The sequence below is a fragment of the Mauremys reevesii genome, linkage group 2 (assembly GCF_016161935.1).
Source record: "Mauremys reevesii isolate NIE-2019 linkage group 2, ASM1616193v1, whole genome shotgun sequence".
NCBI lineage: Eukaryota > Metazoa > Chordata > Testudines > Geoemydidae > Mauremys > Mauremys reevesii.
The window spans coordinates 40,423,931-40,444,157 of NC_052624.1; the positions used below are offsets into that span (position 1 = coordinate 40,423,931).

Genomic DNA, 20,227 nt, shown 5'->3' on the forward strand with positions numbered 1-20,227 from the left:
TTTTTTATCCTCCTTTAGAATTGGCCTGCAAGGTGATGTATCTGATCCAAGGACAAACAGTTTTCTTTACATCCTTGATATTCTCCCAAGGTATAAACTGATCTTCTAGCTCAGCCATTTAAACTTTTGAAGTTACTAGGTCGATATAATATTGTACCAAGGGAAGCCATCCATACTGATTTCAAAGTATGATAGTATAATGCCACTGTGTTCATCCACTTGTTTTCATATCGTCTTTTGTTGCTTGTAAATTCTAGTTTCTTGCTAACACTAATAACTGACAGCTTTATTGTTTTGATTTCCACGTTTGGTTTTCATGTCTTGCACAGGTCCGTTAAAACTCTAGATGCACCATAAAGAGTAGAAGCAGAATATTCTTTTGAATCCAGTGGCAAAATTGACTTGACTTAGAAGCAGGGTTGGGTCCTATAGTCCTTGTTGGTGGGTGTTGTATAAATATCAAGACCAGTACATCTGAAATGGCCAGGTGAAAAAAATTTCTGGTTCCACCTTTTGAACTGATTATGGTTTAAACACTATTTCTGATATTATTAGCACCACTGTTTGTATATCTTAGGGCAGAGATTGTGCCTTCTTCTCTGTTTGGGATTCAACCAGCTTATTGTGGTTTGTAACATTAATAAATCATCATAATACTATGGAGTTAGCTGAGCCCTGCTTCTTTGTTAGTGTTCCTCTACCATCTCTACACAGTACTTGGTTTAAAACCAATTAATGATAGCAACAATTACGACTACTATTCGTATGTGGCACATACTAACAAAAATGTTTGCTGCTCGCATAAATGCAGATCAATTCAAAATCTTGCTCAGAGTCTGTTTTGGGCAACTGTGACTATTTCTGCAAGAGCCTTCTCATGCAGTGGGAGAAGAGAGCTGGTCTAGGTGTTGCCACTGGAGAAATCCCTGCTCCTGGATTGGGCTCTGGTTGGCATCAATCTGAGCATTTGGGTTTGCTGCTGTGAGAAATTAGCTAATCATCAATCATTCCTTGGAGATTCTATTTACACTGGAGGTTGAGATCAGGCTGCCAGCTTCCTGCTCTTCAATTCTTTCCCTCAGGGGATCAGGCCACCTTTTGCTTTTCTTCCAATTTTTGCTATATGAACAGGGAACTTGGGCCATCAGCAGCCTTCCTCTAAAATACCTTGTTGTCTTTGGAAGATCTTTTCTTCATCTTTCTTCCTGAGCTATTGCTGGCAAGGGGAAGGAGGTGGTGCCAAGAATCCTGGCTCCAGCCAAGCTATCTCTTGTATCCAAGCTGTTATCGCTACGTGTTATCTGCACATGTGACTGGGTGCATAACAGCAGTAGTGTCAGTTTTATTTTTGTTTTTGCACATGATGACACTGTGTCACTTTGCCTAGGGCTGAGATTCACGTGTCCTGTCGTGTATATGCCATGGTGCATCGGCTTTGATGGAATCTAGCACAACGTGCTATCGTCAGTTTAAACCCCAAGCAAGGCTTATGTAAACTGATCTATCTAACTTCTATGGTCTCCAGAATTTTATTTTCTGAGCACCTCACAATCTTTAGTGTATTTCTCCTCACAACACCCTTGTTTGGCGGTGTAGTGCTATTGTCCCCATTTTACAGATGTGGAACGTAGGCTCAGAGACTATGTGACTTTCCCAGGGTCATACAGGAAGTCTGTGGTAGAGCAGGAAATAGAACCTAGGTTGCCCAAGGCCTAGGCTAGAAACTTAACCACTGGATCATCCTTCTTCTCTATAAGAAGGATGATAGAAGATGTATTATCATAATTCTGGGTAACAAGCAACAAGCCTGGACTCCCCACCCTTGCCTTTCAGTGAAGGCATAAATCTAGCATGAAACTCACATCCACTGAATAACTGAGCACTTTGATTCACTAGCTATTTGAATTATAGTGGGAAGAACAGCACCAAGATACTAAATGTTCTTGGAGCCCAATAGTGTAACGTTAATGTAATTCTCAAATAAATTGATGATCTTCTGAGTCTCGCCTTCACAAGTCTCGCATGCTACGTATGCTAAAAATAGATTTATTACCGTTGTACTACAGTAGAAATGAAAGGCCCCACATGAGTGGGGTAAGTACTGTAGAGACATAGTAAAAGAGTTCCTGCCCCAAAGAGCTTATGATCAAAATAGCTAACGCAGACAAATGACAAGTAAAAGGAAGTTTGATTATTTCACCCATTTTATGAATAAGGAACTGAAGAACTGGGAGATTAAGTGACTGGCCCAAAGTCACGAAGAAAACGAGTGGCTGAGCCAGGATCCTAACCCACATCTCTTGAAGCCCAGTCCTGCGCCTTAATTGCAGTTAATTGTATCCTTCCTCTGTGTTGAATTTGTTTTAAAAAACAGGTCTGTGAGTTAATAGTTTATTAGACTCCTTCTAAGCTCATCCCTAGATCGCAACACATTTCAGAAGGGAATGTCAGTACCATTATCCCTATTTTACAGATGGGGAACGAGACACAAGAAGTGGGGGCAGCTCTTCTTCAGAGACAGTTTTTTGCTTTCAAAGTGGAAATGGCGCATTCTGATTGCTGCATGGTTAGACGGAGAAGATAGAAACTTTCTTTTTCTCAGATACAAAACATAAGACTGTTGCACATGTGACCCTTATCATGACAGGGCAAAGAAGTTGGGCGTGGCTGGGAGAATTTATCTCTGTGTCCCAGTAGATGCTGCTAATCTCCCTTGGACGATTGTCAAAGTGAAACTGGAATTACTGCAGACAGATCATAAAAAGGCCGGGTAGCCGTTGCGGCAGAGTTCCCCAGCTCTGGGGGATTGTGTTTTGCTGAGATAGTGTGCATGTGTTTTTTGGAAATGACATCTTTGCCAGAGACCAGACATGAAAAATTCCAGCCCAAATGGGAAAATGTTCAGTAAAGTTTTTAGTGAGTATAGTGTAGGAGTTACTGTTCTGTATCCTCAATTGTAATATCCCGCCCAAATTTCATGCACAGTATTGTAAAGTAATTGCAACTTCCTTTCCCATTTTTACCTTTTTTCCAATTTTGTATAGAGGAATACAGGTGAAGTGGGGCTGGAAGGGACTCGGGGGGTGGCTAACACATGAAGGTATGGAAAGAGAGAACTGGGAGGCCCTGGAGTCTTCAGCTGGTGGATGTGGAGTCTGAACACAGAGGGCACGTCTACACTGCAGTGAAAGACCCATAACCAGTCAGCCTGGGTTAGCTGGCTCAGGCTGAGGGGCTATAAAATTGCAGTGTAGATATTCTGGCTCCTTTTGTATTCATCAAGGGTGGAGCACAGTTATGTTGGCTGGAGACGCTGGGAGATAGTATCTCACCTGAAGCAACTTTAGATGAGGGTTTTAGCCTGTTAAAGTTTAGGCTCTAAGAAAGGGGTTATACTTTTTGCTTTCTTGAGTATTTTTACTATAACTGTATCTCAGTGCCGGGGTTTTTATAAGACCTGATCCTAAGTTATACCAGTCAAGCTGGTGCATTCTGTTCCATTGGGGATCACAAACCTGATCATTTCTATGAGTGACCAGTGATGGGCTGGATACTACAGGGGGATACTTTCAGAGAGGCTTGTGGGCTGGGGCGCACCTTTTGTTAACCTGCAAGGCAAACTAAGAGCTGAGAGAAGATTCTTAGGTGGCTACCAGACTGATGGTTTCAGGGTGCTGACATCCAGTTAAGCACCGGTAAGTTGCTCTCTTGCTGAGGCAGGAGGGTAACAAGGTGACTTGAGTCCTGGGCACCTGAAGAAAATGTCACACCTCCTCTATCATTATTGCATTTGCCATCAGAGTTTAGGAGTATATTATGATACAGTTGTTTTGTGTGTTGGGGCTCCCTTTTTAACCTTCCTGATCATGTTTGGAACAATCCATATTACTGGCAGAAGCTCTGTGGAGCTCATGTGTGTGACTCACGAATCAGCCAAAGAAGAATGCTCCAGAATAAAATGAGGAGCTCCTTCCTCCAGAGACGAAGCCTGCTGCCTATGCAATGAGCTTGGTTCCAGAGTCTGAGCACCTGCATGGCATTGATGCCACTGGACTTCAGACTAGCCCCACTGACACCATATTTAAAGTCAATTTCCACAAAAGCTAATTAGACACAACAGAAAATGTCAGAAAGCGAAACCCTCTGAAAACATAGTGTCTACTAAAACGAAGCACTGGGTCTAATCCTGATTTCACTAAAATTAACAGGAGTTTTGACACTCACTTGATTGAAGCAGTACCAGGCCCATTTTGTTACAAGTTTTCCACACACTGGATGAGTGGTGGGTTTTTTTTGTTTGTTTGTTCTTCTCATCATATACCATACAGACCGCTAACTTATAACCTTATGAATGAGAATGATGCTTTGGCAAATGAATAAAGGTCAGCGTTTTCAATGGTAGGCACCTAAATCCTTAACTAGCACCTAAGCAAAAGTGGCCTGATTTTCAGAAGCACAGAGGCGCTGCAATTTTTATTAACTTGATTGAGAATTACGTGTGCTCAGCACCTCTGAAAGTCAGACCATTTTTGTTTAGCTGGCTAAAGTTAGCCACCTAAATTTGGCAACTTTCATCTAAATCTTTCTTATTGCTAAACAAGTCTGTGCTGTTCTCATAGACCCGAAGACTTTAAGGTCAGAAGGGACCATTATGATCATTTAGTCCAGGGGTAGGCAACCTTTGGCATGCCTGCCGATTTTCAGTGGCACTCACACTGCCTCCGTCCCGGCCACCGGTCCGGGGGCTCTGCATTTTAATTTAGTTTTAAAAGAAGCTTCTTAAACATTTTAAAAACCTTATTTACTTTGCATACAACAATAGTTTAGTTATATATTATAGACTTACAGAAAGAGACCTTCTAAAAATGTTAAAATGTATTACTGGCACCTTAAATAAGAGTGAATAAATGAAGACTCGGCACACCACTTCTGAAAGGTTGCCGACCCCTGATCTAGTCTGACCTCCTGCACAATGCAGGCCACAGAATCTCACCCACCCACTCCTGTAACAAACCCCTAACCTATGTCTGAGTTATTGAAGTCCTCAAATCTTGGTTTAATGTAACATGGTTTTGATGTAATATGGTTTACATCTTACTAAACTACATTGACTTTTCTTGTAGGCTCCAGAGGCTACCAAAATATATACTTTTAGAAAATGTGAAAGGATTTGAAACGTCTTCTGCCAGGTATGGTATGATCATTTTTAATTCGGAACAGTATTAGGTAAAGGGGAGGGGCACGTAATTTATTTTTTTTGGAAGTTAGATTAAAAGAGGAGTGGAGTAAAATGGTGCATTTATCAGTTTCAGGTTAAAAATAGTATTTTAATTTTACAATGAAATTTTTAGGGCTTGGGGGACTTTATTGAAAAGTTATTGATTTCTCCAAACCAACAAAATAATTTAAAATATGTTGCTAGCTGGTAGAAGTTGATGTGAATCTTCATCTATATTTTCAAAGAACAATATTCTCGTACAACACAGGGTGTGAGAGTAGGTCTAACAGCTTTTACTGGGGTTCCTTTCTAGTGGTTATAGTAGAGGGGCAAGGGCTAGCCGAAAGCCTTGTATTCATACCCTGCTTGACTGAGTGCTGGCACTGAGAATTTGGTGTGACCTCATCAGCAAACTGTGCAGGCAATTAGTAGGCTGCTAACCTGGAGAAGTTTTGGAAATCTTCATTCACCTTTCATTTCGAAGTTTAGGCTACGGCTACACTACAGCTTAAGTCAACGTAAGGTATGTCACTTGGGATGTGAATTAGCCACCCTCCTGAGCAACATAACTTAGCCAACTTAAGTGCCAGTGTGGATAGCACTATGTCAGCGGGAGAGGTTCTCCTGCCGACATAGCTACCACCACTCGTGGGGGCTTGAGTAATTAAGCCCATAGGAAAGCTCTCTCTTGTCAACATAGAGCAGTGATTCTCAAACTTTGTACTGGTGACCCCTTTCACACAGCAAGCCTCTGAGTGTGACCCTCCCCCCCTTATCAATTGAAAACACTTTAAAATATATTTAACACTATTATAAATGCTGGAGGTGAAGTGGGGTTTCAGGTGGAGGCTGACAGCTCACGACCCCCCCATGTAAGAACCTTGTGACCCCCTGAGGGGTCCTGACCCCCAGTTTAAGAACCTCTGGCATAGAGTGACTACACAGAGAGCTGACAGCAGCGCAGCTGCACCACTGTATGCTTTCTAGTGTAGCCATAGCCTTAGCAATTGGGAGGTAGAGACTGGGGTTTAACCCAAAAATGGAAAACTAAATCCTACCCACTGCTGTGCCAGGTAGGGGAGAGGCTGTAGGGATCCTCTTTTGCCTAATCCCTCCTCCCCCCATGCAAACAATAGGGCAGGATCTTTCCATAGATAAAAGCAGTAGGAGAGAGAGGAAGCCGCTTTATGTGCCAGCCTGCACATCACCAAACCCCTTTATGAACACTGTTTGCCAATTAGGGGGCATTTCCAGCTCCCTGTTGGCTACTAGATGCACTGCTTCTGCTTGCAAGAGCTGTGAACTGGGCCCATGCATGTCCCTGGCCTACCTTGTGGGATCCTGTCCTGTAAATGCAATGATCTATATGTCAGAAAACACACCAGACAACATTCCTCTTTTCCCTTGTGGCCCCTGCCAGGCCATGATTTAGATCATAGTCCTTACTTTCAGTGCGGATCCAGCCTGCTGTTAGGCTGCAGAATATAGTATACCCTATATCAGACACTATCCTTAGTAAGCAACCTTCCATTTTAATAGTCCCCTCAAAATATATGGAGTACACTTTATTAGAAATCCCCTGCGCTAAGCAACCAATTGTTGTGAATCCTCTACTTCAAACAGTCTTTCCTTTATTGTACTGGGGTAGTACTTAACTAAATAAGCTCAGTCATAAACATAGGCAGATACTGAGATATAAATTTAAGAATAGTTAAGTGGGAGTTTTAATATCCTCCTTCTAATCCAGTGCTTGTAAATAATTGTGTAATCCACATCTAATGAGAATGTGTCTCCTACTGACTGTACAACATGTTGGAAGTACTTTTGAAAGACCAGATACTTTCTTTGGAGGATATTTGCTCCAAAGTAGTTGTGGTGTTTCCGTGAAAGTCTCTTTTGTAATTGCCTCTTGCTCAGCTAGTGCAACGCTCTACTTTGTGTTCTCTCCTGAAACATAAATGTATGACCATAGTTGAATGTCTAAAAAGCTGTGTTTGAGTATTCTAGTGTGTCTGCTGACTGTCCTAGTGACTACAGTACTGCCTTTAATGGATCTTTATTTAAGAAAAGAAGAGGTGAACAGAGAGTATATTGCACTCTGTGTCTAATTGCATGGGAGAAGTTAATTGGCTCTATTTTTTTTCATTATTAGAGACAAACTTGTAGAAACACTAAAGAAGTGTGGATTTAAATACCAAGAATTTCTCTTGTCTCCAACATGTGTGAGTAGTAAGATTATTATAACTCATCCAACTGTACCGAAGAGTAAATGGGATATTTGGAAAGAATTTCACATATTGGAAGAAAGGGTGATGTCCAATTTTGTGGACATTCGTATGGATTGGTGGTGCCATCTTACTTAGCTTTGAGTTAGGTCAGGATATTTACATATTCGTTCTACTTATCACTGCTTGATCGGCCAATGGATACTGTTTAAATCAGTAAGTTTGGCTTGTCCAAGACGTACAGGATCAGGCCATTACTGTGTTACATGTAAATCTCTGTATCTTTGAAATACAGGGTCATCCTTCATTGTGACATGTCTTATCTAATTTCCTTGTTCATGTGATTGAACATCTTCTTTTGCTTCTTCATTGTGACAGATAATGGTCACGATGTTTGCCCTAAAAATTGTAGTTAAAGACATTTCAGTTCGTCTCTGACTTCCCACCTTACATAAAACCTTTGTTTAACTTTTCTATTGATTTGCAGACAACAGTCAGAAACCTGAGAAAAATGATGTATTTTTCTTTCTTGAGAAAAATTAGGTAGGGAAGGTGTGATCAGAGGCACAGTAAATCTGTGGGAAGTAAGGGCACTCACCATACTGCAAATAGATGGAAAGATCTGAGTTGTACAGTGCATGAAAATTGCCTGTACTGCAGATCCTTAACTACAAACTAATGATGTAGAGATTTCTTCATGGGCACATTTTAAAACACTATTTTATGCCCGTTGAAAATAGCCTTAGTCTAGGGTAAGGTTGGTTAATGTTAACCACTTTGAAGTGGTAAACATTTTAAGTGCTAAATATTGTATTAATACAAAAAGTGGTAACTTGATCTTTTTGTGACAGTGCAGATTGCTTTGATTCTCTGTACCATGTGGTCTGATTGTTTTATGGGGTTTTGTTTACAGCTTGGCATTCCCAATTCCAGGCTGCGATATTTTCTGATCGCAAAGCTTCAGTCAGAGTTATTTTCCTTTCAAGCTCTTGGTCAGGTGAGATTCATTGCTATTCCTTGACTGCTCTTTGTTTCAAGGAGACTGAGGGCTAGATCTTCATCTGTGCAAAGCTTATGCTCAGCTGCAGTGTGTGTGTGTAAGTAAAATGGCTGTAAGCCACCTTTCTTTTTTTCCTGATTCTGGTCTCATTGGGGACTGAAATGGCTCCCACTGGGTAAGATAGATTAAAGTAGTTCTTGGGAACAATTTTGCTGACTCAGAAGAGACCAACATGCTAGGCACTCTGGCGCTACCCTCCCTGCCCACCAGAACCTTTTCTTGGAAGGGTGGAGGGTGCAGCAATGCCCACGAGGACCCTTAGAGATAGAAAATGGGGGACCACTCAGTGCCTCTTGAAGATCTCCATAGAGGAGGAAGTGGCCAACAAAGCCCCAGACTTCCCGAAAAGAGTGAAGAAGATGGACTGCTAGCCAGTGCCCAGAAGACATTGGAAGGTAATGGTGAATTCCAAGTCTATTGAGATGGACATAGGCATGTGTGGGAGGAGGTGTGAAACTCCCCAGAGGTTCACAAACATTTCAGCAAATCTGGTCTGAGTCTCAGGTTACTAGCCAAGCCCCTAACCAAGCAACTTTCACCTGGTCCTAGCTTTCTTTATGACAGTTTCACACAACCCTTTCTTCCCCTGTTTATGGAAGTGAAATGGCAAGATCCATATTCCTTACATCTACGAAGCACGTACAAGTTAGCACTTCCTAATGCCAGAATCCTTTAAAAATCTTGATAGACGAAAAGGAAGAATCAAGTCTTATTTTATACTGGACAGCTCTGAATGGCTTCCCAAACATTGCTACATGGACTTCTCTTGGCAGTTGACTATTACAGTACTAAGTACAGTATTTCAATCATTTGCATATTTTGTTCCATGGTAGATATTGGAAAATTTCCCAGACCAGGAGCCAAAAGCTTCAGTGAAGCACAGAGTCGCTGCAGGCTTGGAAAAAGAGAGCTGCTTCATGCCACCCAAAGAGGAGTACATTGATCCAAACTCTGGTTCTGATGGTGGCAGTGGACAGTGTTCGCAGAAGGAAGCGTTTGTTTTTAAACTTGAAACAGCGAAAGAAATGGAAAAAAAGCAGAACCAGGACAGTGATCTCTCTATTCAAATGCTAAAAGACTTCCTTGAAGAGGATGGAGAAGAAATGAGTCAGTACTTCTTGCCGCCAAAGGCCTTACTGCGCTATGCTTTTCTGTTAGACATCGTGACACCCAGCTGCAGGAGATCCACATGCTTCACAAAAGGGTAAGTTTCCAGTCCACTGTGGGACCTTATCCAGACATGTTAAATGCAAACTTTGCAGTCATCTTAAAAACCAAAAGCAGCGTTCCATCAAAAAGCAAGACATTACTGCAACACATTTCTCTTTATTGCATGCTTCCTGATTCAACAGAATATGAGCATGAAAATCGCTCTGGCAGGACATCGTATGCCCTGCACACAAAAGCACTCACAAAGACGATGACATTTCTTTGGTGACCTTCAGAGAAGCTTAATTACCCCTGGCAGAAACATTCTTTCAGTAGACTGGTGGAAAACTAATGCACTAATTAATTTCTTTATATTACTTGCACATAATGCTTTGTAACTTCAGTAACAGCTCCTTTCCTCATTAAAACTGTCACTAATGTACATTTAATTGATGTTGTAAACCGTGGGGCAAAATCCTTAGCTGGTGCAAGTGGCTGCACTGAAGGCAATGGAGTTATGTCTATTCACACCACATAGGGATCTGGCCATACATTCCTTATTTACAACAATTAGTTACATTTTTAATGAAGAAATACACAAATGAAAGCTCATTCAGTTAAATATCTGTTATTCACTGGTCTAGTAGCTTCCTAATTTGTACTCTACATTTCTGAGGCACGATCTTGCAAAGTGCTGAGTGTTCTCAATTCCCATTGACATTAGAACTAGTTGGGAATTTTTTGATGAAAAGTTGTTGGGGTTTTTTGCTCAGAAAACACTGATTCATTGAAACTAAGACTTTTCACAGAAAAGGGGTCAGTTTTAAGTAATTTAGCAACTCAGATATTTTTAAGACTTTTTGAAATTGTCAAAAATATTTTGACTTCTAAAGTAAACATGCCTGGTTCTCTAGTTCAACACAATGTTTCATAAACTAACCATTTTTTATTTTCAAAATGTTTTTACTCTATAAATTAATCAAAATGAAATGTTTTGAAATTATCACAACAAAATGTTTCAGTTCACCCAAACCACTTTTTCCCCCTAGACTTTTAGTTTGTGAACATTTTTTAAGATTGACTCTTTTCCATTCAGGACAGGAAACTTTTTTGAAACCTTGAAATTTTTTACAGAATGGGAAGTTCATTTTTCTTCCAGCTCTGATTGACATCAGCACCAATACAAGTTGAGGGGAATACTGGAGACACTCAGCATCTCACCAGGCTGGGCCCATAACTAGCACACTTAGTTAAAAACCCTGGGCCAAACTGATTCCTGGTGTAACTCCAGATATTTCACTGCAGTAGCAACAAGGATAAATTTGGCTCATTATGTTTTGGTTTTAAAATATACTTTTACGTTACAGGAAGGCCCAAAATAGGAACCGTGTCTGGCTTGCTGAAGTTCTTTAATGTAGTTGTGGAACAGCTGGTTTTGGGAATAACCAGAGCACTCTAACACCCCTCGTTGTTGAACTGGATTGAGGATGGGGGAAGAACATGTTGACTGAGTGTGCAAGTCCACAGCATTTCACAGCAGTGTAGGCTGTGATGCAGGCAATGAGAGGGAGGTATGGGACATTTTGAATGACAGGGCAAGTTAAACCCACTCCTTATAAATCCATATAGTCTTGACAAGGATATGCTATTGCCAATGGAATCAGTGACCTGAAAACTCATGTAAAGCAAGTTACTGAAAGTCCTAAGTGTAGAGGAAACTGACTTTTTAGTAGAGTCACAAGGGAATACACTATACCCAGACAAAGAATAGGTTGCCTGAGTCAAACTAAGACATTTTAAGTAGCTTACGTACATAAAGAGAAGAACAACAAAATAATCAAACTTCAGTAAAGTAAAAAGTTAGAACATGTTTTTCTAATCCAGCGTCTGCTTTCCATATAAGTACTGAAAAGTAACCAACTGCCCAAGTGCTAATGTGCTTTTTTTTTTCCTATGCCAAAACTTCCTAAATTTCATTAGGTACTTAATCTAGGTTAGGGTTGTTGATTTATCTCTACTCAGCAACAATAAAAAGAAATATGAACAGCTAATAAAAAAAGATGTAATTCTGCCCAAATTTATTAAAACTATTATTCAGTTGTAAGAGCAGGTGATCTTTCAGAGTGTTCACTTAGAATTATATTACATTATCTCTCTACAGAAACCAAAATCATGTAATTTTTGGGCAGTTCCACCATACATAGTGTATATCATACTACCATATTGTCCACAATTCCTTCAGCATAAATCATTTAGAATAGTGTCTTTTTATGATAATATGGATGTATGAAAAAGATCACTTGCCAAAATAAGGATTTGAAGTACCAGTTTAGGAGCTACTTGCAATTATTTTAGTTGTTTTGCCTCAGAAGTTTTTTTTATTATTATTTATAAATGCAGGTACTTCATGTATATATAATACATTAGAATTCCTCTCATGTGGATTATCTTGTGAAAACAAATATTTGTCAAAAATGTATTTTAAAAAAATTAATCAAAGGCCATGTATTTAGAAGCTGGTTTAATTACTTATCATAATCCATAACTGGTTTTGGGGCCCGGATCCAGCACAGCATTTACATACAAGCTTAATTTTAATCACACGAGTAGTCCTGTTGGCTTCAGTAAAGCTACTCGTATGCAGAAGTGCTTTGCTGGATCAGTGCAGGAGTGCTCAGCTTCATGCAGGATTGAGCCCTAACAAGACTGTTGCCCCTGTGGGGGGTGGGGGAAGGACTTTTCCCACTGCTTTTTCCCTTTGTGGGGTATGTAAAGCCCAAAACAAAAGGCAGCCACCACAGTGTCTCAGTGCCTCTGGAAGGGGTGAGTTAAGCTCCCAGAAGCTGTGCAGAGGACTCCCCAACAGCAGTCTATCCAGTGGTGAGGAGCGAAGAGGGAGTAGCATAAGATGAGGGCATGGCTCGTGGTTGTGTGGAATAAGTGCATCCAGAGTCGTGATGCAGATGGGGGGCTGTTCCTTAGATGTTCACTGCGCAAAGCCCATTTATCTTGTTTTCTAAATCCCTGTCTGTTCAGGACTTTCTTGCACAGTAGTTATCATGCAAGCAGTGTATGGCTCTGACTGTCTGGCAACCCTATAATTACATTGAAATGATAGTCTGTGAGAGACTGTTGAGTAAACATGTATTTACAGTATAAACCACAAACGCTCCAAAAGAGCCAAAATATAGCTTAGAATCTCAACTCTTACTATTATATGCTGGATATTTTTTGACTGCTGTAAACAAAAAAGCAAGTAAAAATATGTTCAACTAATGCCAAAATCTGACTGAATTTCTCTGTTCTTCATGAGTGAAAATGAAAATTTTAGGCTCTCACTAATGGTCCTGTCCTCCTTTTTTGGTACAAAGAGCCAAATTTTCAAAAGTGGCCATCTTCATTTTGCATGCAAATGGATGCTAAATTGGAGAAGTGCTCGAGTTGTGTACCCAAAAGCCCATTTGCACTTACAAATGCATAATTTGTGCATGAAACTTAGGTGGCCGTTTCTGAAGACATTATGCCTGAAATCCTGGACTGGTTGCTCTATAGATTGTTACTATGGATAAATCTCCTGAGAATAATCCCCAAAGATTATTTTCGGAGGCTGGTTTTGTAGTCCCAGGGTTAGTTATGTTAATAAGAAGGCCTTTGTGTAACCTTTCCAAAAGACTATTTGTTAATGCCAGCAAATTAACCTCCATGCTTTTCTACACTCATCAATATTGTAAAGCCTAATAGAACTTTTCATATATAATTTTTTTTTGTTGTTTTTAAGGTATGGTCACTATGTAGAAGGAACAGGCTCAGTGCTGCAGACTGCAGAGGATGTGCAGGTACAGGATGCATTGTGAATCATATCAGAATGATTTATTGTTAATTTTTTGTCTTACTACTTTGGCTTAACTGTTCTGGATTTATTATAACCAAAAATGTCTTCAGGACTAAATCTTACAGCACAGACCAACTATCTCTCCAGACCAATCTCAGGTATTTCCAGTTAATTTACCATGAGTACCCAGATGGAGTATATTAAAGTCATGGTTATGTGGGAAGAATGTGGGTATGCTACTATTTTATCATTCCTATTGCTATGCAGAATATTCACAATGAAACCTGAAAACCTTGATATGGGCTGGGTCTGTGGATAGTTTACAGTACAACAGATTTTTGCCTCTACGGCCATTTATGGGCCAGTTTTTGCACACAGATGACCCTATTCTACAGTAAAAATGTCAAACAATTAAAACTCAATTTTTTTTTACATTTCAAAAGTATTATATTTTGCATTGAAACACACAACATTTTTGAAATAGTCCACTTTTAATGTGAAGTTCATCAAAAAGTGACATTGTAGGAAAATTTTAAAAATGAAATGGCAGGCTTTTTTGATGAAACATCACAGAAAAAAAATTAGGTTATCTGAAAACAGTTATCATACATATATGGAAAAACTTCACTTTTTAATCCTTGGCCAGGATTTAAATAGCGTTTTTGGGTGTACAAGGAATGCAGTGTTGGAACATAGAGGAATATCAAAGCTGTCATGTTTAACAAAGTATATATAGCATAATTTTAGTACAGGATGTTAGTTCCTGCTTATTGAGTCATCTCTGTTCTCCAGTATTTGACTGCAGGGTATTATCCTGTGGTTGCATATTTGAATATTTGTATCGCCTCTGACTTGAGAAAAAAATGATTACTCGTTCTTGACAGCATGATGGTTTTCCTTGTAAACTGTAATTGGTGACACATTTGAGTACAAAATATAGCACCGACTATACTTTCAAACAGAATGCACAGCCATACTATTGTCTTCAGCAATGCAATCACCTTAAATTATTTCATGAAGATACGTTTTGCTGTAATTTTATGTTGTCATTGTCCATCATCCATATCTGTTATTTTGTACTTTCCCCACAGCTACAATCAGTGTTTAAATCCATTGAGATGCTATCAGAAGAAGAGAAGCTTATGAAATTGTCAACACTAAAACTGCGATATTTTACTCCTAGAGAAATAGCAAATCTCCATGGATTCCCTCCAGAATTTGGTACGTGGCTCTGAATTTCCCCCGTCTCTTGTCTACTCTTCAGAACTACAACCAGAATTGCCAAGCTGGCATTCTGAAGAAGAATGCTTCACTTTTTGTGTGTGTTACTACAATATGACTTTTATGATGGATTATGATTATTTGGTGACCATTTCTCTAAACTTTTATCAGTTTTTCCCAGTTTATAAGAACAAACTTATGTGTTGTATAGCCAAGTAGGCTTGTTAATGTGAGCTGGGAAAAACAATGAGTTTGGAATGAAAAGTTGCTGTATTATTAAAAGGCAGTGAAGAGAGGCACTCGATTGACTTAGTTTTTGTTTCCTCTAATTTAGGGTTTGTTTGTTTTTTGTTTCCAACACGTGAGATGCAGAAAGCTGTCCATTATCATAATTCACATTCTCTTTTGACTTTAAAAATAGATTTCTTGGTGCTTTTAGCGTTCAACTGTTGGAAAAAGTAATTACAATATGGAACAATAAAAGACTAATTGTTTTGTTGCAGTCAATATTATAGGTCCCATAAGGTTAACACAGCAACATTATGAAAACTGCCCCCTTCTTTCTGGCACCTGTGACTTGCTTTCAGGAGGATGACATCATGCTCTTCTCTTTCCTGTTCTCTCCTGTGGTTGATATAGAATGATAGAGAGGTAGGAGAATGACCCAAAACAAGGCAATACTTGGGGCCTAATTCTCATATATGATGTTACAGCTCTGCCAGTGCAACGTAAAGGGGCCGTGGTGTAATGAGAATCGGGCCCTTAATGTTTCGTGGAAAAACAAACTGAAGGAAAGTAGAGTCTGCATTCTCTGCCAGCGTGTGTCACCAGCAGAGCAGCATCCTTAAAAAGCAAACGTGATCTAAATTATGTGAGACAAGGGCCAAAATTGTGCACCGAGCCCTGCAAACTGTATTAGGCACTAACTCACTCCCTCTGGTGATGTTCGCTGTACTTAGGCCAAGGAAGTACAAAGTCTGAGATAATTTCTCCAGGCAGGTGAGGGAGCAGGGTCTTAGAAAACGTGTCTAGTGTGGTCTGTCCAGTCCAAGATAAAGGAAGCCCAAGAGCCATTACTGGTCTAGCTGGCTTATAGGTATCTCTCTCTCTCTCTCTATATATATATATATATAGGGAATGCATATATAGATATATATTTTAAACCTGTGTAAATCCTGAGCCTAAGACAGTGGATTGCATGGGGAATGTGGCTGGGGATCCCGAGGGAGGAATTCAGGCACAAATGAGCCTTTGGAGGGGAGTGACTGCCCAAGTCTAGATGCCAGGGAGCTGGGCAGAACGGCTGGAGCTGGCAGGAGATGCTTTCACTACAATAGTTTGCATTCAGGGACTTAATAACTGGCAGAGAAAGCTGGAACAACTCCTCCTAGCCACCTCCTCCTGGGCATCCTCCCTTGGCTTAGCCTCTCCCCAGCAAGGAAACTTGGAAACTTTCTGAATCAGCACTTTCTGGCTGCTATGACCACACCCCCCTTCCAGCCAGAATTACCATCTCTGGGGGCTCTACTGCTAGACTGCTTCCCGCCCCCACCATCTGTGGCTATGCCAGTGAAGCTGAATTAGCATAGATTGCCGGGAAAGCTGTGCTGCATGGCCGTTTGTAAAATCTTAACAATGTCTGTGTTGCTCCCCGTAGGCTTGATCCAAAATCCATTGAGCTCAGTGGGAATTATTCCAGTGGGGTGTGGCTGAGATACAGTGTGGTGGACACTTGTGTGTATTGCAGCTCTCAGTAACTGCATCAGGAAATGTTTGTGCAAGTTCCAATAGATCAGAAGAGCAGGGACAGACCAGACTAACTTTGTCTTCGTATTGTATGTTGTCTTTGTTTTAGGCTTTCCTGACAAGATAACAATGAAGCAACGCTACCGCCTCCTGGGAAACAGTCTCAATGTACATGTAGTGGCTAAACTGATCTCACTTCTGACTGGATGATTTTGAACCCAAACTTGATGAGTACTGTCTGACATAGATCCTGCTAACTCAGAATATACTTTCCTTCTTTGAGAGACTTAGTAAAAGTTGTAGCAGCTTTACAAAAATCATCACTAACATTTTAAATGTCCATGCAAAGTATCTATCAGGTATAGATTTATTCTGCTGAACAACTGGTATATCTTGAGTACCTTTGTTTATGGAGGATCTGAACTGTTGTAGCAGTTACACTATTAAAATGGAAGTTGCCAATACTTGTCCTATTTAAATTTTATTTATATCTTGTAAAATACGAACTGCAGCACTTGCCAATGAAAACAGGTAAAACTGTCACTTTATCTTAAAACAAGTCTGTCTAGAAGCTGTCGTTTAGAATAAAATATATGTGACAGTTATTTTAATAAAGTTCAGATAATGTGTTCTACATGTAGGATATCTTTAGCTGTAAATATTAGCTTGTTCTATTCTTAAAAAAAAAGCTACTGTGAATATCTTCTGACAATTTATTGTAATTTTGATAAGTTTTTACAACAAATGTAACTTTTGTAAAACGGAGAAGTTCAGTATTTATATATAATATTTTTTAAATAGATATGATGCCAAATCTAACATAATTATCCATCTCATCTTTCTAGGTACTTATGACCCCAGCTCACAATCATGGCTGAGCCTGGTGTGAATTGTTTAATGGTAACCTAAGAAAATTTACAACCCTGACCTCACTGATCATGTGCTACCTTTTCATAGAACATAGAATATCAGGGTTGGAAGGGTTCTCAGGAAGTCATCTAGTCCAACCCCCTGTTCAAAGCAGTACCAATCCCCAACTAAATCATCCCAGCCAGGGCTTTGACAAGCCTGACCTTAAAAATGTCTAAGGAAGGAGATTCCACCACCTCCCTAGGTAACCCATTCCAGGGCTTCCCCACCCTGCTAGTGAAAAAGTTTTTCCTACTATCCAACCTAAACCTTCTCCACTGCAACTTGAGACAATTACTCCTTGTTCTGTCATCTGCTACCACTGAGAACAGTCTAGATCCATCCTCTTTGGAACCCCCTTTCAGGTAGTTGAAAGCAGCTATCAAATCCCCCCTCATTCTTCTCTTCTGCAGACTAAACAATCCCAGTTCCCTCAGCCTCTCCTCATAAGTCATGTGCTCCAGCCCCCTAATCATTTTTGTTGCCCTCTGCTGGACTTTTTCCAATTTTTCCACATCCTTCTTGTAGTGTGGGGCCCAAAACTGGACACAGTACTCCAGATGAAGCCTCACCAATGTTGAATAGAGGGGAATGATCACGTCCCTCGATCTGCTGGCAATGCCCCTACTTATACAGTATGCTGTTAGCCTTTTTGGCAACAAGGGCACACTGTCAACTCATATCCAGCTTCTTGTCCACTATAACCCCTAGCCAGGGCCGGTGCAAACACTAGGCAAACTAGGCAGCCGCCTAGCGCCCCAAGATTTGAGGGCGCCAAAAAGCAGTGCCCAAAATGTCTGGGATGCTCACCCAGCGCCAGCTAAATGTGTAACCCTCTTCCCGTCTCTGTGCGAGGGGGCGCTGCAGCTTTGATCAGTTCCAGCCGGCCGGGAAGTGATGTCATTCCTCCTCTGGCTCCCGGGGGTGCTGCGCTGCTCCGGCTCTGCCCCAGTGCCCCTGCCCCGACTCCCCTGAACTCTGCAGCAGAGCTGGGCCTGCACTCACCGGCGGTAGGGAGTAGAGAGACCCGGCCCCAGCCGCGTTGCTGGTGAGTGCTGGGGGGTATTCCCCCTGCCCCCCAAGCCAGCCCTGCCCCCCCACTCTCCCCCTCCAGAGGCCTGGGCACCACCACTCCTCTGCAGGAGGGCTGCGTAGGGCCCCAGAATATCTAGGGACGGCCCTGGTACCCGCCACCCTGCCCACAGCCAGACCCTGCTGCACTCCCTGCCCTGCCCGCAGCCAGCCCCATACCCACTTGTCTCCAGCCAGCCCCTGCCACACACCCCTGCCCAAAGCCAGCCAGCCCCACACCCCCTGTCTTTAGCCAACCCCTGCTGCACCCCCCTGCCCGAAGCCAGCCAGCCCCAAACCCTGTCAGGTTATTCATTTATTTTCATTAAATATGTAGACTAAATAATGAAATTAATAAATTTTCAAGCCGAATTGTGTATTAATTCTAATGAACAATGCCACATTATGCAGTATTCATTTTTGAAAGTTTATAAAGTGGGGGTGGGGGGTGCAAGGTGGAAGTTTCACCTAGGACACAAAATATCCTTGCACCAGCCCTGCCCCTAGGTCCTTTTCTGCAGAACTGCTGCCTAGCCATTTAATCCCTAGTCTGTAGCAGTGCATGGGATTCTTCCGTTCTAAGTGCAGGACTCTGCACTTGTCCTTGTTGAACCTCATCAGGGTTTTTTTGGCCCAATCCTCTAATTTATCTAGGCCCCTCTGTATCCTATCCCTACCCTCCAGCGTATCTACCACTCCTCCCAGTTCAGTGTCATCTGCAAACTTTCTCAGAGTGCAGTCCACGCCATCTTCCAGATCATTAATGAAGTTATTGAACAAAACCAGCCCGAGGACCGACCACTGGGGCACTTCGCTTGATACCCGCTGTCAACTAGACATGGAGCCATTGATCACTACCTGTTGAGCCCGACAATCTAGCCAGCTTTCTATCCACCTTATAGTCCATTCATCCAGCCCATACTACTTTAACTTGCTGGCAAGAATACTGTGGGAGACCATATCAAAAGCTTTGTTAAAGTCAAGGAATAACACGTCCACTGCTTTCCCCTGAGCTACAGAGCCAGTTATCTCATCATATTTCTCCCTCCTGCCTCTACCACACTGTGGCCTGAGTCTCCTGCAATGTATTCTCAGTGCAGAAACAGCTTGGAAAAATCCATGGCTATGGGGTCCATGAAGTCGGGCCCCATGAGCAGCTGGACAGGGCAGTTTAGCCGCATGCAGTCCTCTGTCTTGACCCTCTCCCTTGTGGATGCATCCTCCCTCACCCCCACCCCCCCGTGCCAACTGCATGGAAAAAGGGGAAAGAAGGGAAAGGGAGTGGGGGGCAGGGGACATGCCATTGCAGGTAGGGAGTTTGTCGTATGCTTGGTTTCGCTGTTTGCACTTGTTCATGCACTTTTTGTTTTGGAAAGGTTCTGTCGTAACTGGTGCTTTGGTGTGGTAATGGAAGCAGGCCTGCCTGGCAGTGAGTGAACGTTGTATTGTTTTAATACAAGCTATAAATAAAGCTTTTTATGTCATCAGGAAAGTTCATTGCTATCACTGCATCTCATCTTACAATCAGTATTTAAAATAATAAAGGTAAACACATGATGAAGACCAATTAGGCATTAGTAATCAAACTCTATTCCTCTATACAGGTCTGTCTCATCTTACGCGGGGGTTCCGTTCCGCGGTTAGCGCGTAAAGCGAAAATCCCGTATAGTCAAAATTACATTGAGTTGAATGGTGGGCAGAATTGCCCGCACTACAGAAACAGTATTTAAATTGTTCTTTTTCTCTTTTTTGTTTTGTTTTTGCCAACTGCGTAAAGCTGAAATCGCGCATGTTAA

General features: G+C 41.4%; 1 protein-coding gene across 4 annotated transcripts in view; it reads left to right on the top strand.

Moving 5' to 3' along the window:
- TRDMT1 (tRNA aspartic acid methyltransferase 1) overlaps positions 1–16,915 on the top strand; it is a 47,705-nt gene extending 30,790 nt beyond the window's left edge. For all 4 annotated transcript variants that reach the window (XM_039527152.1, XM_039527153.1, XM_039527155.1 and 1 more), the window contains exons 4-11: positions 19–90; positions 5,124–5,189; positions 7,371–7,440; positions 8,357–8,440; positions 9,337–9,707; positions 13,431–13,488; positions 14,576–14,705; positions 16,561–16,915. In XM_039527152.1, the coding sequence (XP_039383086.1) occupies positions 19–90; positions 5,124–5,189; positions 7,371–7,440; positions 8,357–8,440; positions 9,337–9,707; positions 13,431–13,488; positions 14,576–14,705; positions 16,561–16,661 (952 nt within the window). In that variant the 3' untranslated portion in view covers positions 16,662–16,915. The remainder of the gene's footprint in view (positions 1–18; positions 91–5,123; positions 5,190–7,370; positions 7,441–8,356; positions 8,441–9,336; positions 9,708–13,430; positions 13,489–14,575; positions 14,706–16,560) is intronic.
- Positions 16,916–20,227: the final 3,312 nt, after the last annotated feature.